This window comes from Chelon labrosus (genome assembly GCF_963514085.1).
Source record: "Chelon labrosus genome assembly, chromosome: 22".
Taxonomy (NCBI): domain Eukaryota; kingdom Metazoa; phylum Chordata; class Actinopteri; order Mugiliformes; family Mugilidae; genus Chelon; species Chelon labrosus.
In genome coordinates, this window is record NC_140355.1 from 21,600,308 (window position 1) to 21,620,613 (window position 20,306).

Below are 20,306 nucleotides of genomic sequence, written 5' to 3' on the forward strand. Positions count from 1 at the left end.
ATGTAGGAAAGTGTTTTTATACTGTTTTTATTTAAATTCTCAAATTAGTATCTTTAAATTTAATTTTACAGTTTTTTCTTTATTTTTTTCTTATACCTCATGTAAGTGTTTTTAATGCAAAATAATACAAGGCCTGCTGTTTTCGAATTTTGGTTTATTTTGACTTATAAACTGACTTATAAAATAATGTAGATATGATTTATTTTATATATTCTATAAATATATTTTAAGATCAGAAGAAGAAGAGTCGTATCTGTGGGTGGAGCTCTCATTTTTAGTTTTAGTCCTATGTTTACTGTCCCCTGCTGGATAAAACTACACATAAGCTGTTTGTCTTTAACTCGGCATCATGGAGAAAATAAAACAGTTTTTTTTTATAATCAGCTGTTTTTTCCTCATTCACTCATCTCTGACCAAAGAGTTTGAATCTGTGATTTATTCTCCAGGAAAATAAGCTTTGCAGGAATGTAGTCCACGGCGTCTTGTCCGGCTTTGTAACGCTGAAATCTGTTTCCTGTCTTCATTTAGATCAGCTGTGGAAACGGGTCTCAGAGGAGGAAGAGGAGGAGGAGGAGGAGGGAGAAGGAGAGAGGGACTCAGCTGTTAAGATGCTAAACACAAAGCATGAGTATTAATAGAGGTGAGAGGAGAGGACAGGAGCTCTGAGCAGCCGAGGCCTGGGGGTTAATAAAATCAGCCATACTCCTAGAGATGAGAGCAGCACCCGCTAAAGAGGGGTCAGCCATCACACATTACAAACGTACCCTTCTCTGTATGTTCCCACAGAGCTACGCTCATCTCAAAGAGAATATAAAGGATATATGAGATTATATATGTTAGAAGTAAGTTGTCATTACAGTAGTGGATAGACTTCCCATGATGCAATGGGTCTAGGGTGCCAGGAGACTTCCCATGAAGGGTTTATTGTCTCTGAAGAAGTCTCTGTTTCTGTTGTATTTTTATATAAAATGTGTTTGAGGCTAAAATAACCTGACAGGTCACAGTAAGAGCCATAAAACACAAGCAGACAGTCACACATTTATTACATGTTTTAATTTTTACTTCGTTCAGAACGTCTACATCTCTGCTTCATTTCTACAACAAGTATTAATGTATGAATGAATGAATGAAGCTGTAAAGAAGTTATAACATGAAAAGATAATTAATAATCAAATGAAATGAAAACTAAATGGTTGCAGGCGATCATAAAGGGGTCCATGCCGTGGCAAAGTCGTCCCTGAGTGGGACGCAGAGGCAAAAGCAACCAGTAGCGCCTCCTATAGACCGTATTGCACCAAACTTGGCATGATTGTATGCAAGCATATAATAATAATAATAATAATAATAATAATAATAACTTTATTTATATAGCACCTTTCCAAAACAAGTTACAAGGTGCTGTACAACAACAACAGAAATAAAACAGGTCAGATGCCTAGCAACAATCATAATAAAACCATCAAGAGAAATAAAATTGGAATTAAAATTTAAAATCACCCACCCACAACAAAGTAATCATACAATGATAAAACAAAATTATAAAACAAAATTAAGAAAAGGCCAATCGATAAAGGTGAGTTTTAAGAAGAGATTTAAAAGATATTATAATGATGGCTGATAAGTTTCATAAGGATTGGGTCAATGCTTCAAAAGTTACAGGCCTTAAAGTCATATTAAATGTTTCTGTGTCACCTGTAGCGCCCCCTGTAGATGTAATGTCAATCAACTTGATGGGTGTACACAGTATGTATTGCATGATTGTGTATGCCAAATTTCATTAGTTGAAAGATATTAAAATGTAGCTTTTGTAGCGCCCCCTAGAGACCAAGGATCACAAGGAGTGCTTGTACAGAATCATATTATTATCAATGATCAGAAGTTTGATTAAGTTTGGGTATATACTTCACAAAATATTAGCTTTGGACTTATACTACGCCACACCTTAAAATTTAATTAGCCATTAACTTTGTAATTAATAACCCTGCTAAAGTTCTTTTGAGAACTTTTCATTATCTTTGTCCATAAATGATACATGCCAAGTTTGGTGAGAATTGAATGAGTTGATTTTGCTTTGAGGTGCAATTTTTTCAAAATAGCGCGAAAAAAAATGGCAAGCGGAAATGGGCGTGGCCTAGTCCATTAGAACCAGGGCTATGTAAGGAATCAGAGGGAGAAAGCATTTTGTTTCTAGGGCACACATACGGTTCTCGTGATATGAGGCAAAATGTAAATTGGCGTAGTATAGCGCCACCTAGCTGCAGGTACATGTATTGACACCTTGGCAAAGTGACATGCTAGGACTTCTACCAAGTTAGCAGGTTTGATGCCTTTAGCCCTTGCAGTTTGTCCTGGGCAGAGTTGTCCTGGAGTCTCTCTGTTGGGAGCTGATTCTGCTTCAGCAAAGATCTGCCGGACCAATCAGAAGACTCATACACGTCACCTGGTCATGGTGGAGTTGCTTCATATTCTTATCTACCTACCTTGTCTCTATGAGGCTAAATGTTTAACATTAGCTTGTTTAGGGTAATTAAATGTTTTACATTAATTTGTTTCAGCTGATTAAGTGGTTAATGTTATTTTATTTTGGTTAATGTTATATCGTTAAGGCTAATTAAGTGATTAATCAAAAAACAATGACTGGCATTTGCTTGTTCTTTAATTAGTGATAGTAAAATAACTAAAGAACAATCAGCTCATCAGTTTATGTCTTTAACTACACTAATAATAAGAAGTTATCCATTTTACTATTTTCCTGTTGTTTTTTTGTTTATTTCTCTCAGCTCACAGAGGAGTTCCCGATACTCTGGGGTCTTTTGCATCCCGTTCAGCCACTTTTTAACACCATCATACTCATTCTGATTTAGGACGCCCATCCTGAAGTAACGGTCCATTAACAGTTTGTCTCCAACGTCGTGGTACCTCCTGGTTCCTTCTTTGGACAAAATATCACATCTCTTCCCGCGTTGTGGTAGTTCTGGAGAACCCACAGGTAAAGAACAGAGTTTTACTGATCTGGAGAAAATCACGTGGTTATCAAACTATCTGGAAATGTTGTCAGGAGAACAAACAATAGCAGAACAAATCAAACTCTCCATCTTCCTCAATGAAAACCATGTGACGTTCAGTTTAAAGGCTGGACACTGTCTCAGTAGACGATCATCAGTGAAAGGCTTTCAATCACTTCTACACACTGTACACTGAGAAATGTTCTGTCCTTCAGAGAAATTACTTAAAATAGACAAAAAGTAGACAAAGAGACCCCTATCAAACACATGAACTTGAATATTATACGTGTGTGTTTGTTTATTTACTAAAATGAGCCAATATTACATATCAGAGCCTCCTTGTTTCCAGTATCTGCTGTGACCTCCTTGTAACTAAATGTGGACTCATCTGGGATTTGAACCCGGGACCTCTCGCACCCAAAAGCGAGAATCATACCCCTAGACCAACGAGCCACATATGAGGTGTTTGTAGATGCTGTTCCAGATTCTGGTCTTTCTGTTCTTGAGGTTCATCAATGGTTTGCAGCCTGTGATAAACCCTCTGTATTTGCTCTTGTGACGTCTTTTGTTCATGGTAGACTTGGATACTGATGTTCCTACCTTCCATAGAGAGTTCTTCACTTGTCTGAGATCATTCACCAGTAGTCTCCTGTAGAAAAGCAGCTTCCAAACTGAAATACGACCCTTTACAGTTTTTTACAACCGCTATGACTTGTTGTTCGATACTTTTAACGCTTTTTCAAAACTCTTCACACAGTTACCACAACATCAGCCTGTGTGGGCTATACAATTAACACAATTCTTATTCTTTTGACACAAAATACACACATTTTACACGTTTAAAATTAGTTTTAACTCCTTTTACACACAAGCTCAATCAAGACCAAAACAGTAGATGTTAACTGGTGAATTTTCAATTGCTTTCACACGGTTTGTCAAAACAGAAAACCTCATGTTCAAAACTAATGGATTGAAGATTACATTGATCACAGCTGATTCCCGTCTCACTCAGCTCAGGTGCTGGGCTTTTTTCAATCACATCACCAATCACATCACCTATATTTACTGTATAGGCGGATCTTGTGAGGGAAAAGAACAAAAGATAAGGCAAGGGACAAGGTGGAGGACTTGCAAAAAACAAGTGAGAAAAATGCCTAGAGGTAGAGGTAGAGGGAGAGTTAGAATGCGTGGTGGGGTTCAAAGAAGGGCCAGAGATAGGGTGACAGATGAAATACGAGCTACCATCATCGACCATGTAATCAACCATGGGTTGTCACACATGAGTGTTGTACAAAAAAAGGAACAAAATTCATGCCCAACAAATGAAAAATGAAGAACACCATCACAAACATTAATTTACATGTATGATCAATACACTAATCTGTTGATTGTAAAATAAAAAGGAAAAAAGTAGATTTGACACATGCAAAGTGATTCAGTTTGTGTTATTCCATCAGTTGTCAGTGTTTTTTATGACACTGTGCTGTGACTGACTAAATGTTTCTGTTGGAAGACAACGTGTGTCAGTGCTTTGGTAGATTTGGTGAACTGTGTTAGTGTATTATTGTATTTTGGAAGTGTGTGTCTGTGTTTAGTTACACTGCGTGATTTTGAGCATGAAATTAACTGTTTGGGGTATTGTGTGGTTCAGGTGTGATGTGTGTTAACAGTTTTGAAAAAGTGTTCAAGTTTCTGACAAACGGGTCATAGCGGTTGTAAAAAAACTGTAAACACATTCAGCTCATGGACAGATGTCCTGGCATTTGTTGTGAATTCCAAATTTCAGCTTGATGAGCAACAATGACTTTTTTCCTCAGCTCCTCAGAAAGTTCCTTTGTCCGTTGCCATCATACACTTCCACAAACATGTGTTGTGAAGATCACACTGAGACAAATCCCTGATTTATTTAAACTAAACCAGGAACTGAACCACACCTGAGTCTCATCACATTGATGGAAACACTTCTCAACAGGACATAAGTATCTGCTGATGTTTTGAGTCTTTATGCAGAAATGTAGAAGATAGATAGATAGATAGATAGATAGATAGATGAACTGGACTGAAAACTTTTCTACATGTTTCAACTTTAGATGAATTCACCTTACAACAGTTTTCTGTAGACCATTAATACGATTCGTTTGTAATGTACCTGCATCCTCTCTAAGAGTCTGTGACATCTCTGGATTGGCTACGATCAGCGACATCTTCATCAGTTTAACCACATTTCCACTGATAAAAGTCTCAGCCAGCTTTTGACTGTAAGCAAGAAGAAGAGGAGTTTAACATCTGTCTCCAGCTCAGGCCAGACATAAAGGAGTCATCCTCACCTGATTCTGTCACCCTCTTTGGTGTTGCCGTAGGTCAGACCCAGTTTGTGGTGTTCTGTGATGACCTCTCTGGTGAGCCCTCGGTTTCCTTTTTCACTCATCAGTATCAGAAGTTCTGGACGCTTTGTGAACAGATTCTGCTTCAGGTTCTCGTCTTCCTGCAGCATCTTGTGCGCCTTCTTGAAGGTGTTTATGGGCGGGATGTGGTCAGCGTTCACAGGGGAGTTGTTCTCGTTGTCGGGCTCATTCTCCTTCCGGATTCTTTTGATCCTTTTGAGGAAGAAACACGTCTCATTTAAACCAGAATGCTTAGGAAGTCATGTCATTCAACAGCTGCATGATTACTTACTCTGCCACCTTTCCAACTATTCCAAGGTTGTGGGTTGTGATGATGTTGATGTCGCCTTCAGGTAAATCATCTGTCTTCATCTTGTTCTGGTAGTCCTTACACATTTCTTCTATCTTTTTTTGTGTCTCCTTCCACTTATATTTTCGAGGGGTTTTGTCATCATATCCATTCTGTAAGCCAATGCGAAAATGCAAAAAACTGCAGTTCATCGAGTGACCGCTTGAGGCTGGCTCCAAAAGGGAGCAAATCCCCATTGACCCCCATGTTAAAATGCCCAACTTTACAGCAATATTAAACATGTTTACAGCCTGGTACAAAAAATGGTTTTAGTCTCAATGCCTTATTTCACTATTCATGACAACTGTACGGGGGGTGAATTTTTGAACGCGTTTGTTTATTTTTTTATTAAGGTTTAAAATTCTGCATAATTAAGGGCGTTCCCGCCTTGAGTGACAGGTGACTATGGGCGCGGTCACTTGGCGGGAGCTGCTAGCTTTGGTCTCTCCGCTAGTCCCCACTTCTCTGGCTAATTAGTGTCACGACCATCCGGCCGTGCTTGTAGTCAGTTTTGGAAAATTGTACACATAGATACCACTGAATGGCTTTTTGTTCGGTTAATTGTTCTAACAGACCTTCAAAGAAATCTGCTCTCCAGATTTTTCGGTGAGTGAAACACTGGTTCTATTCTAAATATGTTCGTATTGTATAATTATATACTAAGCATTTGTGTTTGCACTTAACAAAACAGGCATGTTAGCTCAGCTTGTTAGCTAGCTAGTTAGTCAGCAGAGGCGATTGCTCTGAGACTACAGGGGAAGCTCAGCCTCCCCTAAAATATCACTGGCAATTTCGTCAAATACTACGAATTTACATTACTACTCAAACTAAAATGTGCTAGAACATGATCGACTTCATGGCTACTTTTTATAATAACACAATCGTTAATAAGTTTTAGCCGTTCGTCTATCGTGATTTTTTTTTCTCATATCACGGTCCGTTTAAAAACCCATTGAGTCTCGGCTTCAATGGACTTTCAATGGGGCTTCAGAATGGGCCGATCTCAGGGCAAAAAAGCTCGACATTTATTGGACAAACGCTCCAAAATCGTCACTTCCAGGGAAGCCGGGCGTCTCTGGGAGTGAATGGGCAGTGGGATGCATAGACATATATACATAGACGCCTCATTGAGTGCTGGACCGTACGTCAACGTCGCCGCCATATTGGGGGAGGCAGCTCTGTCCCGCGAACCAATACGAGTCAATGGAATGAACTTTAAGCGCCTTCTACAAAGTACTATAAGCATTTACACATTCACACACGAACGTATATATTGAGGAAACCGATAGGAACTAAAAACAACGTCTGATTACATTCTGAGTAGTTAATGTTACAGACTTTGTTTTTGGTTCCTATCGGTTTCCTCAATATATACGTTCGTGTGTGAACATGTAAATGAGAGGCATTAACTTACAGCACTTTGTGGAAGGCGCTTAATAAAGTTCACTCCATTGACTCGTATGGTTCGCGGGACAGAGCTGCCTCCCCCAATATGGCGGCGACGTTGACGTATCGCAACAACGGACCAACCCACTCAATGAGGCGTCTATGTATATATGTCTATGGTGGGATGTACCAGGACGCCGAGCTTCTGTATGATGATTGGATGAACTGTTAACGTGGCTGGAACTCGTCGTGATTGACAGCGCTTTAAGCCTATACCAGACTATACTTCTGCATCGAAGGATTTTAGGTCAGTCCCATGCGGATATTTGGCGAGAGAAGTTACAGTAATACAGGGTTAATAAGCTACTGCTCATTATCTGTTGCGATATATCGCACTATTTCCATCTGTCAAAATAAAATCGTGAATATATTGCGTTACTGAGTTTGCTACTTGTTTTCATTTCAGTTTTAAAAAGTTCGTTTATTTGCAATTGTAGGGGGTAAACTAGCCAGCCAGCTAGCTAGCTGCACCCACTGTAGTTTAAAAGTTGAATGAAGTTTCTACGTTAAACGATTCAAGCTGAATTAATTAAATTAATTTTGGTTAGAAGAATGATAATAATACGAAGAACACTTCTGATAACATTAGAGTGCATTTTCATTCACTGTAATTAACTAATAAGAACTATAAACATAGGCCTATACAATATAAGGAGAATTAATTAGTAACCCTGTTAAATTTAATGATGTAATATTTGGCCAATTTTACAAAACTGGGCTTCCCCTATTTGAAAGACCAGCAGCCGCCACTGTTAGTCAGCTAATGAATTCTCTGACACAGCCTCACATGGACGTTGGCCGGCCCTCTGCATGTGTGTAGCCCGGTGGAAAATAAAAAAGGGAGTAATATCAATTAGATCTTCCCTTATATAGTTGCTGACTATAAATTTATGTGTTAAAATGTATATCTGGTAAATGTGCAAATAAGTTAAAATGAAGTTTTAACAATATTTTGTAACTAAGACTGCAAAAGAAAGAAAAAATGCAGATTGCTCCTTTATTTTGTTAGCTTTGCACCTGATTGGTTGTTGTGGGTGTCAATTAGTGCCACCTGTGGTGATTGGTGGGGAAGTGACGAAAAGAGGGGAAGGAGCGAGGTGGAAGCCGGAAGAAAAAGAGAAGAAGAAAAGAAACAAGGGAGAGTAACGGGTGGTGGCGAGAGACTGGAGAGAGAAACTACGGGAACAAAATACAGAGATGGCTGAGCACTGAAGCGGGTTATCGCAAGGACATTGTTTTGCAGTAGCGCCACCAGTTGGAGTACGTTGTTTCTCCAGGACTGGAGTAAGGCTCTGCGCGCTACAGTCAAGGACGCTATTATCGGCAGCTGTACCTATTGAGAGTGAGGAGTCACGTGCCGATTTGGGTTGATTTGGGCGGGGTCTGAGCCGGTCGGCCATGATGGTAGGAGACTCTATCGGTTGCCAGGGGCAACGCCTTCAGAACTTAACGGAGGCGCGACTAAACATTCCAGAGCTATTTTTGCGCGTTTATTTCGGTGGGACAGATCTACAAATACAAGAAAAGTAAGAAAGTAAAGCAATGGAGAAAGTTAAGGCGAAAGAAAATGGACCTTACAGGGACAAGCTTACACCTACCGCAAAACAGCGGTATTTGGAGAAGCTCTCAGACATCCAACACATAGACCCATAAGAGCTCCACCAACAAGGTAGCATAATGTCATGAGCACAATCTCAACTACTTTTTAGTTAACATTAATGGTTGGCCATTGAGCATTTTCGAAGAGGCAACAGTTTGTTAGACAGTTAACTAGGCAGCAAACTTCAGATGCACTTCAGGGTTTGCACAGCTAGGTAACCTACACTTCGTAGCTTTAACAAATAACATAAAGACATTTTTTAGAGAAGGTACCCGAGTGAAAATGCAGAGAACACACTCTCATCGACTGGGGGGTGAGATCGAAAGTAAGGTCCTTTCTTCTTATTGCAGCCAACCAAGCAATCCGGCGTCTCCTCGTCAGGTCAGAGACTTGCTCTCCCTGATGCTGTGTCCATTTCAGTAACCTAAAAAACTGTATTCCATTGTTCCTACGTTTTCCATATGTATCGTGTGAGGTACTGGAGCAGTTTTTAACACAGCAGTGAGTTCCAGGCATGGTAAAACAGTGCGGAATTGTGAGAACCTCCTCTACTACTGAGTTAACAACACACGTAAACAATCATGTTTTGCCGCTGGAATCCTGCAAACATGACGGAGAGGGTGAGGATCCCGCGAGATACCGCGATATCGAGGGGAGGGGCTCTGCACCATGACAACAACTCCTCACTCTCAATATGCCACGAGTATCGGCTGAGTACGCCACTACGGACGGCAGAGGACGGAAGCACAGCAGGAGGGCTCGGTTTCCGCTGGTCGTTGGGATTCGTCAGTTGGACAAAGAAACGGGAAACATTAACTGTGCTTAACTCCGTGGAGACCGGGAGTTACGGCCGCAACGCACCGGAGCAGTGAACAGGCCTGCAACGGGTATTCATGGGTTTCATCAGGTCCCTTTCCACAGGTGTTTTAATCAAGCACCATGCAGTCTACATTCATAATCTAGGTGCTTGATTTTAAACACCTGTGGAAAGGGACCTGGTGAAACCCATGAATTGCGTGTGTGTGTGGGCCCATGTGTGTTTATACAGTACTGTTTAGGATTGTGAAAATGTAAAGGTTAAATAGGACAGCAGTTTTACCAACATTTAATGAGTCATTATTCAGTTAAGTTTAGTAAAGTGACTTAAGTTCGGGTTTTACGTGTTTTGTTAGTATTAGGTAACGTGGTAAGCATTTGCTGTTGCCCTTTTTTTGAGTTTAAACCTAATATTTGAGTAAATAATCATTTTGCTTACTGATAAAAACATTTGTCTGGGGTCAGTTATTTCTAGTAAGGTTAGTGGTTCAGTTGGGTTATTCAGGTTCACCCATAATACACCTTGAATCACCGAACCCAAACGCCCCTTCATTCATAGAGTGCAGGGGTGCTACATGCGGTAGTTAAACAGCTGGTTGTCAAAGAAACTCTGACTGTCGGCCTGGCCCAGTGGATTACTCACGGTTCTGCCACCAGTGGCGTCGGACTGATGACTTTGGTCGTCGCTGAAACCTCCTCCTTTGCTTGCTGGGGACTGCTGTGATGTCATTTTCAGAACATTTACTACAACCTTTCTGGCCAATGTTGGGTTGGAGACACGCAGCTGTTCTTGTAAACTGATGATGAATTCAATCTTCTTGTCTTCTTCAGTGAGGACTTCAGGGTCAGCCTCCAGAGTGACCGTCACCACTGCCTCCACGACATGGAACTTCTCCCTCAGAGACAGGTCCACGTATCCGGTGGCCTGGTCCAAAGCAAACTGGATGTTGTTTGCTCCAAAATATTTTAAGGTCAGCTCATTTTGGAGAGTCTTCATCCTGTCCTCCAGGCTGCCCTCCTGACATTCACTCGTAATTTCATACTTGGTCAAAAGTTTTTCAAACTCCTCATTAACATCAGTGATCTGTGGAAATGAAAGAAAGAGCACAGCATTTGTCTTTTGGTAGCGTGAACACCCTTTCCTTCTCCCTCCCTCCCTCCTTCCTTCCTATGCTGTCCATTAGAGACAGCAACAGGTACAATATTCTCCTGACCACATGATGGCGCTGCTTATTCAGACAGTTTCAATAATGAGGTGTGACCTCAGGTACCTGAGGACAAGTTTACCTCGTCTCTCTCTATCTCAGCTGATGGATCATCCAGGACCTGGAGGAGAACCTGAGATTTCTGTTCCTGGATCCTCCTCTCCAGTGTTCGAATTATACCATGAGCTTCGGGGGGTACCGCTATTTTGACTGGTGACGTCACTCTCCATTTTATATAGGCTTACACACACGATTTCACACTTGTGGTTCACAGTCAATTTTCCTTCGAAATATAGGTCATATGACCGTGGCTGGCTGGCCGACAAGGTAAAAAAAAACTAATCATACTAGCATACCTGCCAACTTTTCAAAAAACCTTGGAGTGAGATTTTGTCGTGGGTGACCAAAATTATGCCGTGCACGCAGTCACACAAATTGGTGGCTCAGATATAAGATAACTGGAATTAATTTGATGTTGTACCCATGTTGTACCCTGCATTCTGGTGGTTTGTGGGGAGGTCCGAAGCTGTTGATAGGGGCAGCCCACTGAAGATGGACAATATTGGTTACATTCTGTGAAGCAGACATAGCTGAAGGTCCACCCCCAGGAGATTTTGGATTAAGTAGATGTGGTTTCCAGCATTCTAGTGGATTTTTGGGCGGTCTGCTAAAGATGTGTAATACCTGAACTTATTCTGATTCATGTTCAGCATCATGACTTGTAGGTCTTAGTCTGTAGACTTGAGCTGAACATTCAACCAGAAAACTAAATGACAATAAAGCCTTATTCATAGATCAGTGTTTAAGAATTGACCTAGGTAGGTTGATTGATATTTTGATTAAAATGGTATTAAACTAATTCTTAACTAAAACCTAACCTATGTTGTGAATAATTGTATTCTAAAGAGCACTTAATGATTTATGTTCAGCCAAAACGACACAAGATTAGTTAGGGAGGGACATTATTCTTCATTCAAAGTCTCCCACCACATGGTCCATCAGAGACAAATAAAGTGCAACAAATAAAGTGCTTAAACAGTACAACTTTTTCAAGCAATAAAACAGATGAATGCATTAAAAAATAGCTAAAATGTGGCATAATCAGCATCAGATGCAGATCAGAAGCTGGGTAAAGTCCTTGTCTATGATCTGTGTGCATGGTTACTGGCCTAGTCTCAGCTCAGATTCTCTTCTTTATCAGACTTCTCAAAGTAGTTTCTGGTTTCTCCTGCTGTCTTGTTGGTCTCTGTATCTCTTCTTCTGTCTACTTCGGGGTGCAGGCATAGATAGTAAAGGGGTGCACTGCAGGTGTAGCGCAGCGCAAAGGTTCAGGTGCGCTCATCAGCGCCATCTACCGTCGTGGAGTTTGAAAAGGAACGGAAGAGTCTCGGACCAAGATCGGATTTTTTTTTTTTTGCGTGAGAAATTGGATGTGTGGCGTGAGTGCGTGTGAAAACAGGCATAACCGTGTGTCACACGGCGAAAGCGTGAGAGTTGGCAGCTCTGTACTAGCAAGCACAATGCACCCTACACGTTATAGGAAGAGTTGAATTCGGGCACGGATAAACACTGTTTACGGTGCGCCCTGTGCGTAAAATTGCGCGCCACAGTCAAAAAATATTTTTCGGTATAGCAGTGCAATGCAAACATAGAAGTGCATACAGACCAATAGCACAGCTTACTGAAATGTCAAACACCAGACTTAAATGTAAAATCCAGAATTATTAACAGATGGGCTACAGATAGACTAGCCTAGCTAGCTTCTGCAGTAGTTCAAACTGACACACATTTGAGCACGTTTCCATTCGACAACTTTGTCCATGAGATAATAAACTGCTTGCATTAATGCAACCAGAATTGCCTTAGTTTCTCCGAGATACTGACAATATTTTCTTGGTGCAGAGAGCTTCAGGAGCTGCGTGAACTTTTAGCTATTTATCTAGCTAGAGACTATGACTACATTATGGATGAGACAAATACTGAACAACCAAATTAAGACAGTTCTGAAAACCTGTTTAGATGATGAGCTGCTCATAACATTTACCACAAAATACAACGCACGATGATATACATGGTAGTCAAAACCATAGGCAGAGTTTAAAGTTGATTCAGCCACTTATGCCTGGATTATGCTTCCGCGTAGTGATCACGCAATGGTCACGCAGTTGCTTGGACGCAGTCGTGAGACCGTGATGGTTCTACGTGGGGTTTACGTGTCGAAATGCAATTCAGTGCCACACCGGTAGAGGGCGCTATGATTTTCTGTGACTGACCGACCGAGACTCTTGTGACGTATCTCGCCTCGTATAGTTATTTACCTTCCGGCTTTTGTCGTAGTCACAGTGAACGATGGACACCGAGACAGAGACCATTCTCAAAGACCAACCAAACTGAAGACTTTTTAAAAATGGCGGTGTTTATGAGTGGAAACCGGAAAAGCGGTCTCCAGCGGATGTAGTTAGCGGACCAATCACAGCCAATGCCGCTGCGTTGCTGCTGCGTTGCTGCTGCGTTGCTGCTGCGTTGCTGTTGCGTCGCCTCGACGCGCGTCGAGGATTTTTGGGAGGTGCACGTCTGGCCCTTGCGTAGGACGTACGGGGGTCCGCAAGGACGTAATAGGTCCATACGCCCCCTTGCGCTGTGTCAACGCGGAAGCATAACTTGGGCCTTATGCTGCGTTCGAGCGCCCATCCAAACCAGTGGGACGTGGGACTTATCCTACCTGAAATGTACTAGCTCCTACTTCTAAGCGTTCGAGGCAATTGAAGTGGAATGTAAACAGAAACCATGGACGACCGCCGCGCTAAACTGATACTCGCTTTGTTTTTGAAGAGGCATTTTGACTGTCAGTAATTCAGTCTACTTACATACACAAACGAGATGGAAGAGGCCAAACTGCGGATGAGTAATTATGCACTGTAGCCTTCGTCGTTGCTAAATTGCTTCTAAAAAGTCTAAAATCATCTATAGGTCACATATGTAACGTTATCCATTTGCATAGCTACGTGTTGTCTTACCCCTTCCCCTATTAAACGCTACAAAACTGTATGACAGTAAACAAATTGCATGTTTATGACAAAATTGTCCTGATGTAATGTCAATCAATATTGAATCAATGAGTTTGAGCGCACAATATAAACGACGTGAGACTCCATGGGCGCCGCCATTATCCTCCGACTTAATTTTGGTGAGGTCGGGGTAGGTCGAGCTCCCCCGAGTTCGCCGGTCGGAGGTTCCACTTCGACAGGCATTCCAGTGCACTGTTCCTAGTTGGAGGCAGGATAAGTCCCACATCCCACTGGTTTGGATGGGCGCTCGAACGCACCATTACTCTTAATTTTGCACTCACCAGCGCCTGCGCCCGCACCCAGTAGGCTATGTACGTTTGACAGCTAGTGAAGAACCATAGCAAACAACTGAACGTACTGAGAAATGGTACATCCCAATGGGGGTGAGGGTTTGAAAATCGTATTTCATTAGATTATTTCCTGAATTGATGTGATGGTAATACTGCATTTAAATACATACAATTTTGGAAAGGCTAACATTATATTTTATTAAAAAAATTTCAGTACCCCCCAAACTATTATTTTCATCTACTTTGGGGGGTCTAAGTCTCATCTAGGGGGGTCAACCCCCCCAATAACCCCCGTAATTCGAACCATCCTCCTCTCTCTCTCCACCTTGGCGAGACGCCTCCTCTCCTCTTCTGCTCGTCTCTCTTTCTCTTGTTTTTCTCTCTCTTGTCTCTCTCTCTGTCTCTCTTCTTCTTCTTCTTCAAGTTTCACTGTCTGTTAAAAATAAATAAGTTAGGTTTTTTTCTACTTCAATCACACCACAATCACCCATTGGTGCAGCCTCCCAGGCCACTTCATTAGGTACACCAGTGTAATGGTTCTGTTTTAAATAATGTTCAGAAGGTGGTGATTCACCTGGATGATCACTGTGGAGGATGGAAACTGGACTGATCTGAGGAGATGACCCATATTTTAGAACCAGCTACAGTTCAATAATTCTACACGATGAAAACACAGTTGAATCAACATCTCTCTCAGTTGTTAGAAACTAAAGCTGAACCACAACCTTCATGGAGACTAGATTCACTAGTTAGCGGTCCATGCAAACGGTCATCAAACCTGGTAACTTGGTAGAAGTCCTACCATGTCACTATAACAGACACTTTTAGATACGCAGAAAAAGAGAATTCATCACTATAAGAAAACGAAGAACTAGATGATCGCAAGCGATCATAAAGGGGTCCTTGCCATCCTTGCCATGCATAAGTCACCAGTAGCGCCCCTATAAATCGTATTACACGAAACCTGGTGGACTTTTAAGGAGTCATCCATTTCAAGCAGTTTACTGTGGTGGTTTGTGAGATATAAATATGCAGTTGTTGTAGCGCCCCCTACTACCCGAATTTCACAAAACTTGGCATGATTGATGTGAAGTTTCATAAAGATTGGGTGAATACTTCCAAATTTCTAGGCCTTATGTCAGGACCACGTAGTGTCTGTTATTTTTGAGTTCAGTTTTCTGTTCCCCTTTGGTCACTTCCTGTTATTTTGTAGTTGCAGTCTACTGAAGTCTTCCTGTCTAGTCCTGTCTGTGATTGCTTTCCCCGCCCTCATGTGTTTCACCTGTGTCTCATTGTGTTCCCCATTCCTCCTGTGTCAGTTCGTCTTGTAGGTTACCTGAAGCGTTCAAGCCAGTTTCTTCGAAGTGATTTCTAGTTGTGATTTTAGCTTAGCATTATTACCTGAGTTTTTGCCTGCCGGACCACTGTACCTTAACCTGTATCCTGACTTCCTGGTTTTGGCCCTGCATCTGAATAAACAACCTCTGAGTTTTCCTGATCCCAGACTCCTCCATTGTGTCCACCTGATCTGTACGTGATACCTTAAAGTCATATTAAATGTTTCTGTGTCACCTGTAGCGCCCCCTGTAGACATAATGTCACGCAACTTGGTGGGCGTCTACACAATATTGTATGCCAAATTTCATGAAGTTAGCTACTGCAGTTTTTGAGATATTGAAATGTTGCTTGTGTACCACCCCCTAGAGACCAAGGTTCACAAAAGTTGGGGTGCTTGTACAGAATCATATTATTATCAATAATATGAAGTTTGATTAAGTTTGGGTAATATACTTCACAAAATATTAGCTTTGGAGTTATACTGCACCACGCCATAAAAAGTAATTAGCCATTAACTTTGTAATCAATAACCCTACTAAAGTTCTTTTGAGAACTTTGCATTATCTTTGTCCATAAATGATTCTTGCCAAGTTTGGTGAGAATTGGATGAACGGGCTAGGGCTAGACATGCTAAGACGTCTACCAAGTTACCAGGTTTGATGCCTTTAGCCCTTGCAGTTTGTCCTGAGCAGACACTTTTAGCATGGGCCCCTAATATTTTTTAAGATTCACAGACACACATGTGGGTTTACAGTTTTGTTGGCACACTAGAAGGTCCAATTAGATCGTGGGATGAATTCTTACAATGTGAACAGTAAATGGTTTGTAATATGATACTTTACTCTGTTACTACTTTGAACTTAAATTACCATTTTGTGCAGTTTGTTTTATCTATTAAAACAACAGTTAACATTTCCGTAATGTACTTGTTCTTCTTTGCACTAAAACTATTTATAGGTTATTGTGTTATTACGTTACTGTTCCAGCCCCCTTGAACTAAAATGAGTTTAGCTGCATTAACTCAACTCAACTCAACTTTATTTATAAAGCACTTTAAAAACAACCACAGCTGAAACAAAGTGCTGTACATAGGTGAGACAAACTATTAAACAATGAATGCTGCAAAAATGACACGAGACAAACGCAGATCATCAGGTTGTTCTATCCGCAGATCCACAAAGATTTTGTTTTCTTTTGGTTCCATTGTTTTGGTGTCAAGTGTAAAATTATGTTGTATGTGGGTTGTTTCACACAATGTAAAGTACATTTAATCGATCGTTACGTTATTTCTCTGACAACTGACATTGTTCTCATTCATCAAAACCACGACTAACAGGTTTATCTGCATCTCTAACGTTAGGAGTGTCCCAGGTATGCTGGGGTGTGTTCATACTATTTTAGAGTTCAGTGGAAACTTCTTCTGTTTCTTCCGTGTTCTGTGACCAGCAGAGTTTCTGTGTTTGGTTGTTATTTTCACTTTGTTTATAGATGAACGGGTGAAGACGTTTTGTCTATTGTTTTCAGAAGTTAGCGCAGCATGCTGTGTTTTCAGGTTCACTGAAGTGGAGGTAGTATTATGATAAGAAGAGATAAGAATAGCAAAGAAGAAAAACAGTTAAGAAAGGATACACAATGAAAAGATAATAAAAGAAAAAAGGAAACATCTTTCAGTTTTTTACAGTGGGTAAAATAACAAGTTCCAGTTCCAGGAACGCTGACTTTCTAGCTACTCAGCAAAGTTGGGACAGCGTTTGACTACATAGCCATAAAAGTTGTTGATCAGTTCAAAGTGTTGGCGGCTGGAGCTCTCTCTCAAGGTGTAGGAAGCTCCTTCACCAGCTAATGTGAGGTCCCACCCCGTGTGGTTTCCATAGCGGAGGGAGACCTCGCCGATGGGAGGCAGAGTGAGCACATTGTCCGAACACCCTGACCACAACAGGACGGGAATCAACCAATGATCACATCAAAAAAAAAAAAAAAAAAAAAAAAAAAATGAAACTAGAAAATATATATGACTTAAAAAGATCTTAGAAAAGGAACATTTGACCAAACATATCTAGCCTCTGCTGAGAGGCATCAATTAAGCCAGAGAGAAGCTGGTTAGGTTAACTGGTGATTGTACGTTGTCTATAGGTGTCTCTTTGGTTTAACCCTGTCATGGACTGGCTACCTGTTCAGGTGTACCTCGGCTCCAGCACATAAAGATCTGATTTTAATTTCAAAAGCAAAGTCAAAAAAATGTTCCTTTAAACAGTGGACAGTAGAGTGGATGATGGATTAGCACTTAGCATTGAGCTAAAACTGTCCATAAATGTAGTTCCTGGATGAATCGTTCCTCTTTTCTCTCTAATGTCTGATCCATCCTTATAAATGATCAAGGAGAAGACAGCAGCTGAGAGTCTGGCAAGAGATCTGTAGAACTGAACTAATTTATCCGTTACAGTACAACATCGCCTTGAGGCAACAAACTTTAATAAATATATTCAGAAATAAAGAATGTTTTTCTTTTTTACTGTTACAGTGTCCAAGGAAAAAACATAATTATTTTAATTATTTAGTGATATTATTAAAAAAGGAGACAATGCTTGAAAAAAGAAGTTCTGACTTTGTTCACTCGTCTGTGTTCATCTAAAACCTTTACAAGTGTCATTTTAAATATTAACTCAATATCAAGTTGTAATATTAAATGTTGCCTCGATCGAAGATGTTTAGATTTCATGTTTTTTTTTTTTTGTTTTGTTTTTTTGTTTTTTACAGTGGAGGGGTCAAAGCCTCCAGGCCCTCAGTAAAACCCACCTGAATATAATTAATATTTGTTCTGTTCTTACTCTGTGTATGTTTGTATTTTATTCTTCCGTGGTGGGAGTAATTTGGTTGCATCATGCACACAGAGACAATAAAGACTTTTCTATTTCTATCTATTTCTATTAGATCAGTAAACTCACGTCCTCTCTCTGTCCGGTGTGGTAGGACCCGTCGTGGGGTGTCTCGTTGAACTGGATGCCCGCGTCACTCATGGTTCAGTCTGTTTCAGATCAAACAGACGTCAGACACAAATCTCCACCTGCAGCTACAAAATCAATCACTTGCTCTGGATACAGGTTTTAAACACAAGCTTTTAAACAACACATTTCCTCTGTAGCCTCTATCTCCATCTGATTCCCACTAGTGTGGTCTCTGTGTCTTTCAGTTTTACGTTTGAAATCAAAGTGAAGTAAAAACTTTTTTTAAACCGAGAGACGCTTCATTCGTTCACCCTGACTCTGCAGATGAAACATTAAAAGGCACCTACTGTACGAAGCCCGGTCCTGCAGCTCTGACTGTGAACGCTGCATGACTTCTTTATAAAGACACTGCAGCCGACCAATCAGAGGAAGGCTCAGCTCAGACTGAGTTCAGACTCTCTCTGCTGCATGCGTGTTACATCATACAGATTCCATCGTCCACATCTAACACACATTTATCATCAACCATGAGACAGTCCACGTTTATCATGTTAGCATCATTATTACCTATTATTATATGGTCACTTTATTTTATTTTAGTGGCAGCACTAAAGTAAAGTCAGAGTTGATCAGGACCATGAACCTCTACAGGAAATAAAAGAATACTTTGTGTATAAATGTGTTCGCTGATAACTGGACAGCACACACAACATCACAATACACAACAACACACACTAACGGAACAACACGCAACACAACAACACACACTAGCACACAACGACACACACTGTCATATGTTGTTAATATTGTGGACTAACTGAGAACATGGTGTATTTCAGCTTGATCAAGAAAGATGGAACACATGGAGTGTAAAATAGCTCGTCTCAGATTGTATTAAGTGTTGTTGCTGGGTACCAGGAAAGTTGTCAACACTACAGTTGTGCAGTCAGGCACAATGAGACACTGTAAGATCTGGTTTAACTGGTTTATTTCTGGCGAGGATGGCAGGCAGTTGATGCTGGTTTTATCTAATTTGTTTGTTACGCGATTTGTTTGTTACGCGATTTGTTTGTTACGTGTTTTCAGCCCGCAGCAACGGGGCGAATCATGGTAGATTTGTTTGTTTGACTCGTGGTTATTAGTTTCTATATTAGCTGTTGATAGACATCGAATGGTGAGGGAAACAGGGTTGTGCAGTGGCGGTGTGGAGGGGGGTGACTCCAGGACGCTGGAAGTCACTGTTAAGCCTTCTCGAGGTGTCGTGGGCCTAACTTAACGAAACATCGGTGAAGGGAGGTGCCCACTTGAAAACCCCAATGACATGCTGCATACTGCTGTTGTCTTCTTGTTACGTGGTAGCTATGGTTAGCTGCTGAGCGGGCCATACAAGCCAGCAGCGTTTAGTTAGTTTATGTCTTACAATGTCTGAACTATGCTGCTCAATGGGCTTACAAGCCAGCAGCTTTTACTTAGTTTATGTAGATTATAGGTTAATTGTCATATTATATGACCATAGGTTTGGTAGGGTCTCTTAGCTGAACAGGGCCTCTAAATGTGTTTTGCCTGGGATTTTGGCGCAAGGGATTATAACATCTTATCCTGTGTATTACTGAATAAAGAAAAAATAGGTAACATTGTAATGAAACTAAATACATAAGGAAACAAATACATTATTCTCTTAACTATAGTCAACATAAAGTGTTATCATACAAAATCAACTTTAACTAAATGACTATCTTTCACAACAGAAAGGTACTAGCATAAGAACTCACGTTACTCAGACAAACAATTGCGGCAAGGAGAGAGCCCAAGGTTCTGCTGCAGGGTTTCAAAGGGCCACACACTAGTGGTGGGCGGATC

At 40.9% G+C, this 20,306-nt stretch overlaps 1 protein-coding gene across 2 annotated transcripts; it reads right to left on the reverse strand.

Moving 5' to 3' along the window:
- Positions 1–1,026: 1,026 nt before the first annotated feature.
- Positions 1,027–18,810, reverse strand: LOC311507970 (uncharacterized protein). Of its 2 annotated transcripts, XM_084572546.1 has the most exons (8): positions 18,794–18,807; positions 18,447–18,526; positions 14,489–14,596; positions 10,244–10,684; positions 5,682–5,851; positions 5,333–5,602; positions 5,155–5,261; positions 1,027–2,974 (listed from the first exon to the last, which is right to left on the reverse strand). In XM_084572546.1, the coding sequence occupies exons 2-8, from the start codon at positions 18,516–18,518 to the stop codon at positions 2,745–2,747; spliced, it is 1,398 nt and encodes a 465-aa protein (XP_084428672.1). In that variant the 5' UTR covers positions 18,519–18,526; positions 18,794–18,807; the 3' UTR covers positions 1,027–2,744. The 2 variants fall into 2 exon arrangements, with proteins under 2 accessions (XP_084428672.1, XP_084428673.1); XM_084572547.1 differs by lacking the exon at positions 14,489–14,596 and having other exon boundaries at positions 18,794–18,810.
- Positions 18,811–20,306: the final 1,496 nt, after the last annotated feature.

What these genes read in the sequence shown, in the direction of transcription:
- LOC311507970 (XM_084572546.1), bottom strand. Translation starts at nt 18,518, where the DNA reads ATGAGTGACGCGGGCATCCAGTTCAACGAGACACCCCACGACGGGTCC. An exon ending in ATAGTTGGAAAGGTGGCAGA is followed by an intron (nt 5,603 to 5,681) that starts GTAAGTAATCAT and finishes CTTCCTCAAAAG; the next exon opens with GATCAAAAGAATCCGGAAGG. An exon ending in GACTCTTAGAGAGGATGCAG is followed by an intron (nt 2,975 to 5,154) that starts GTACATTACAAA and finishes TGGGTTCTCCAG; the next exon opens with AACTACCACAACGCGGGAAG.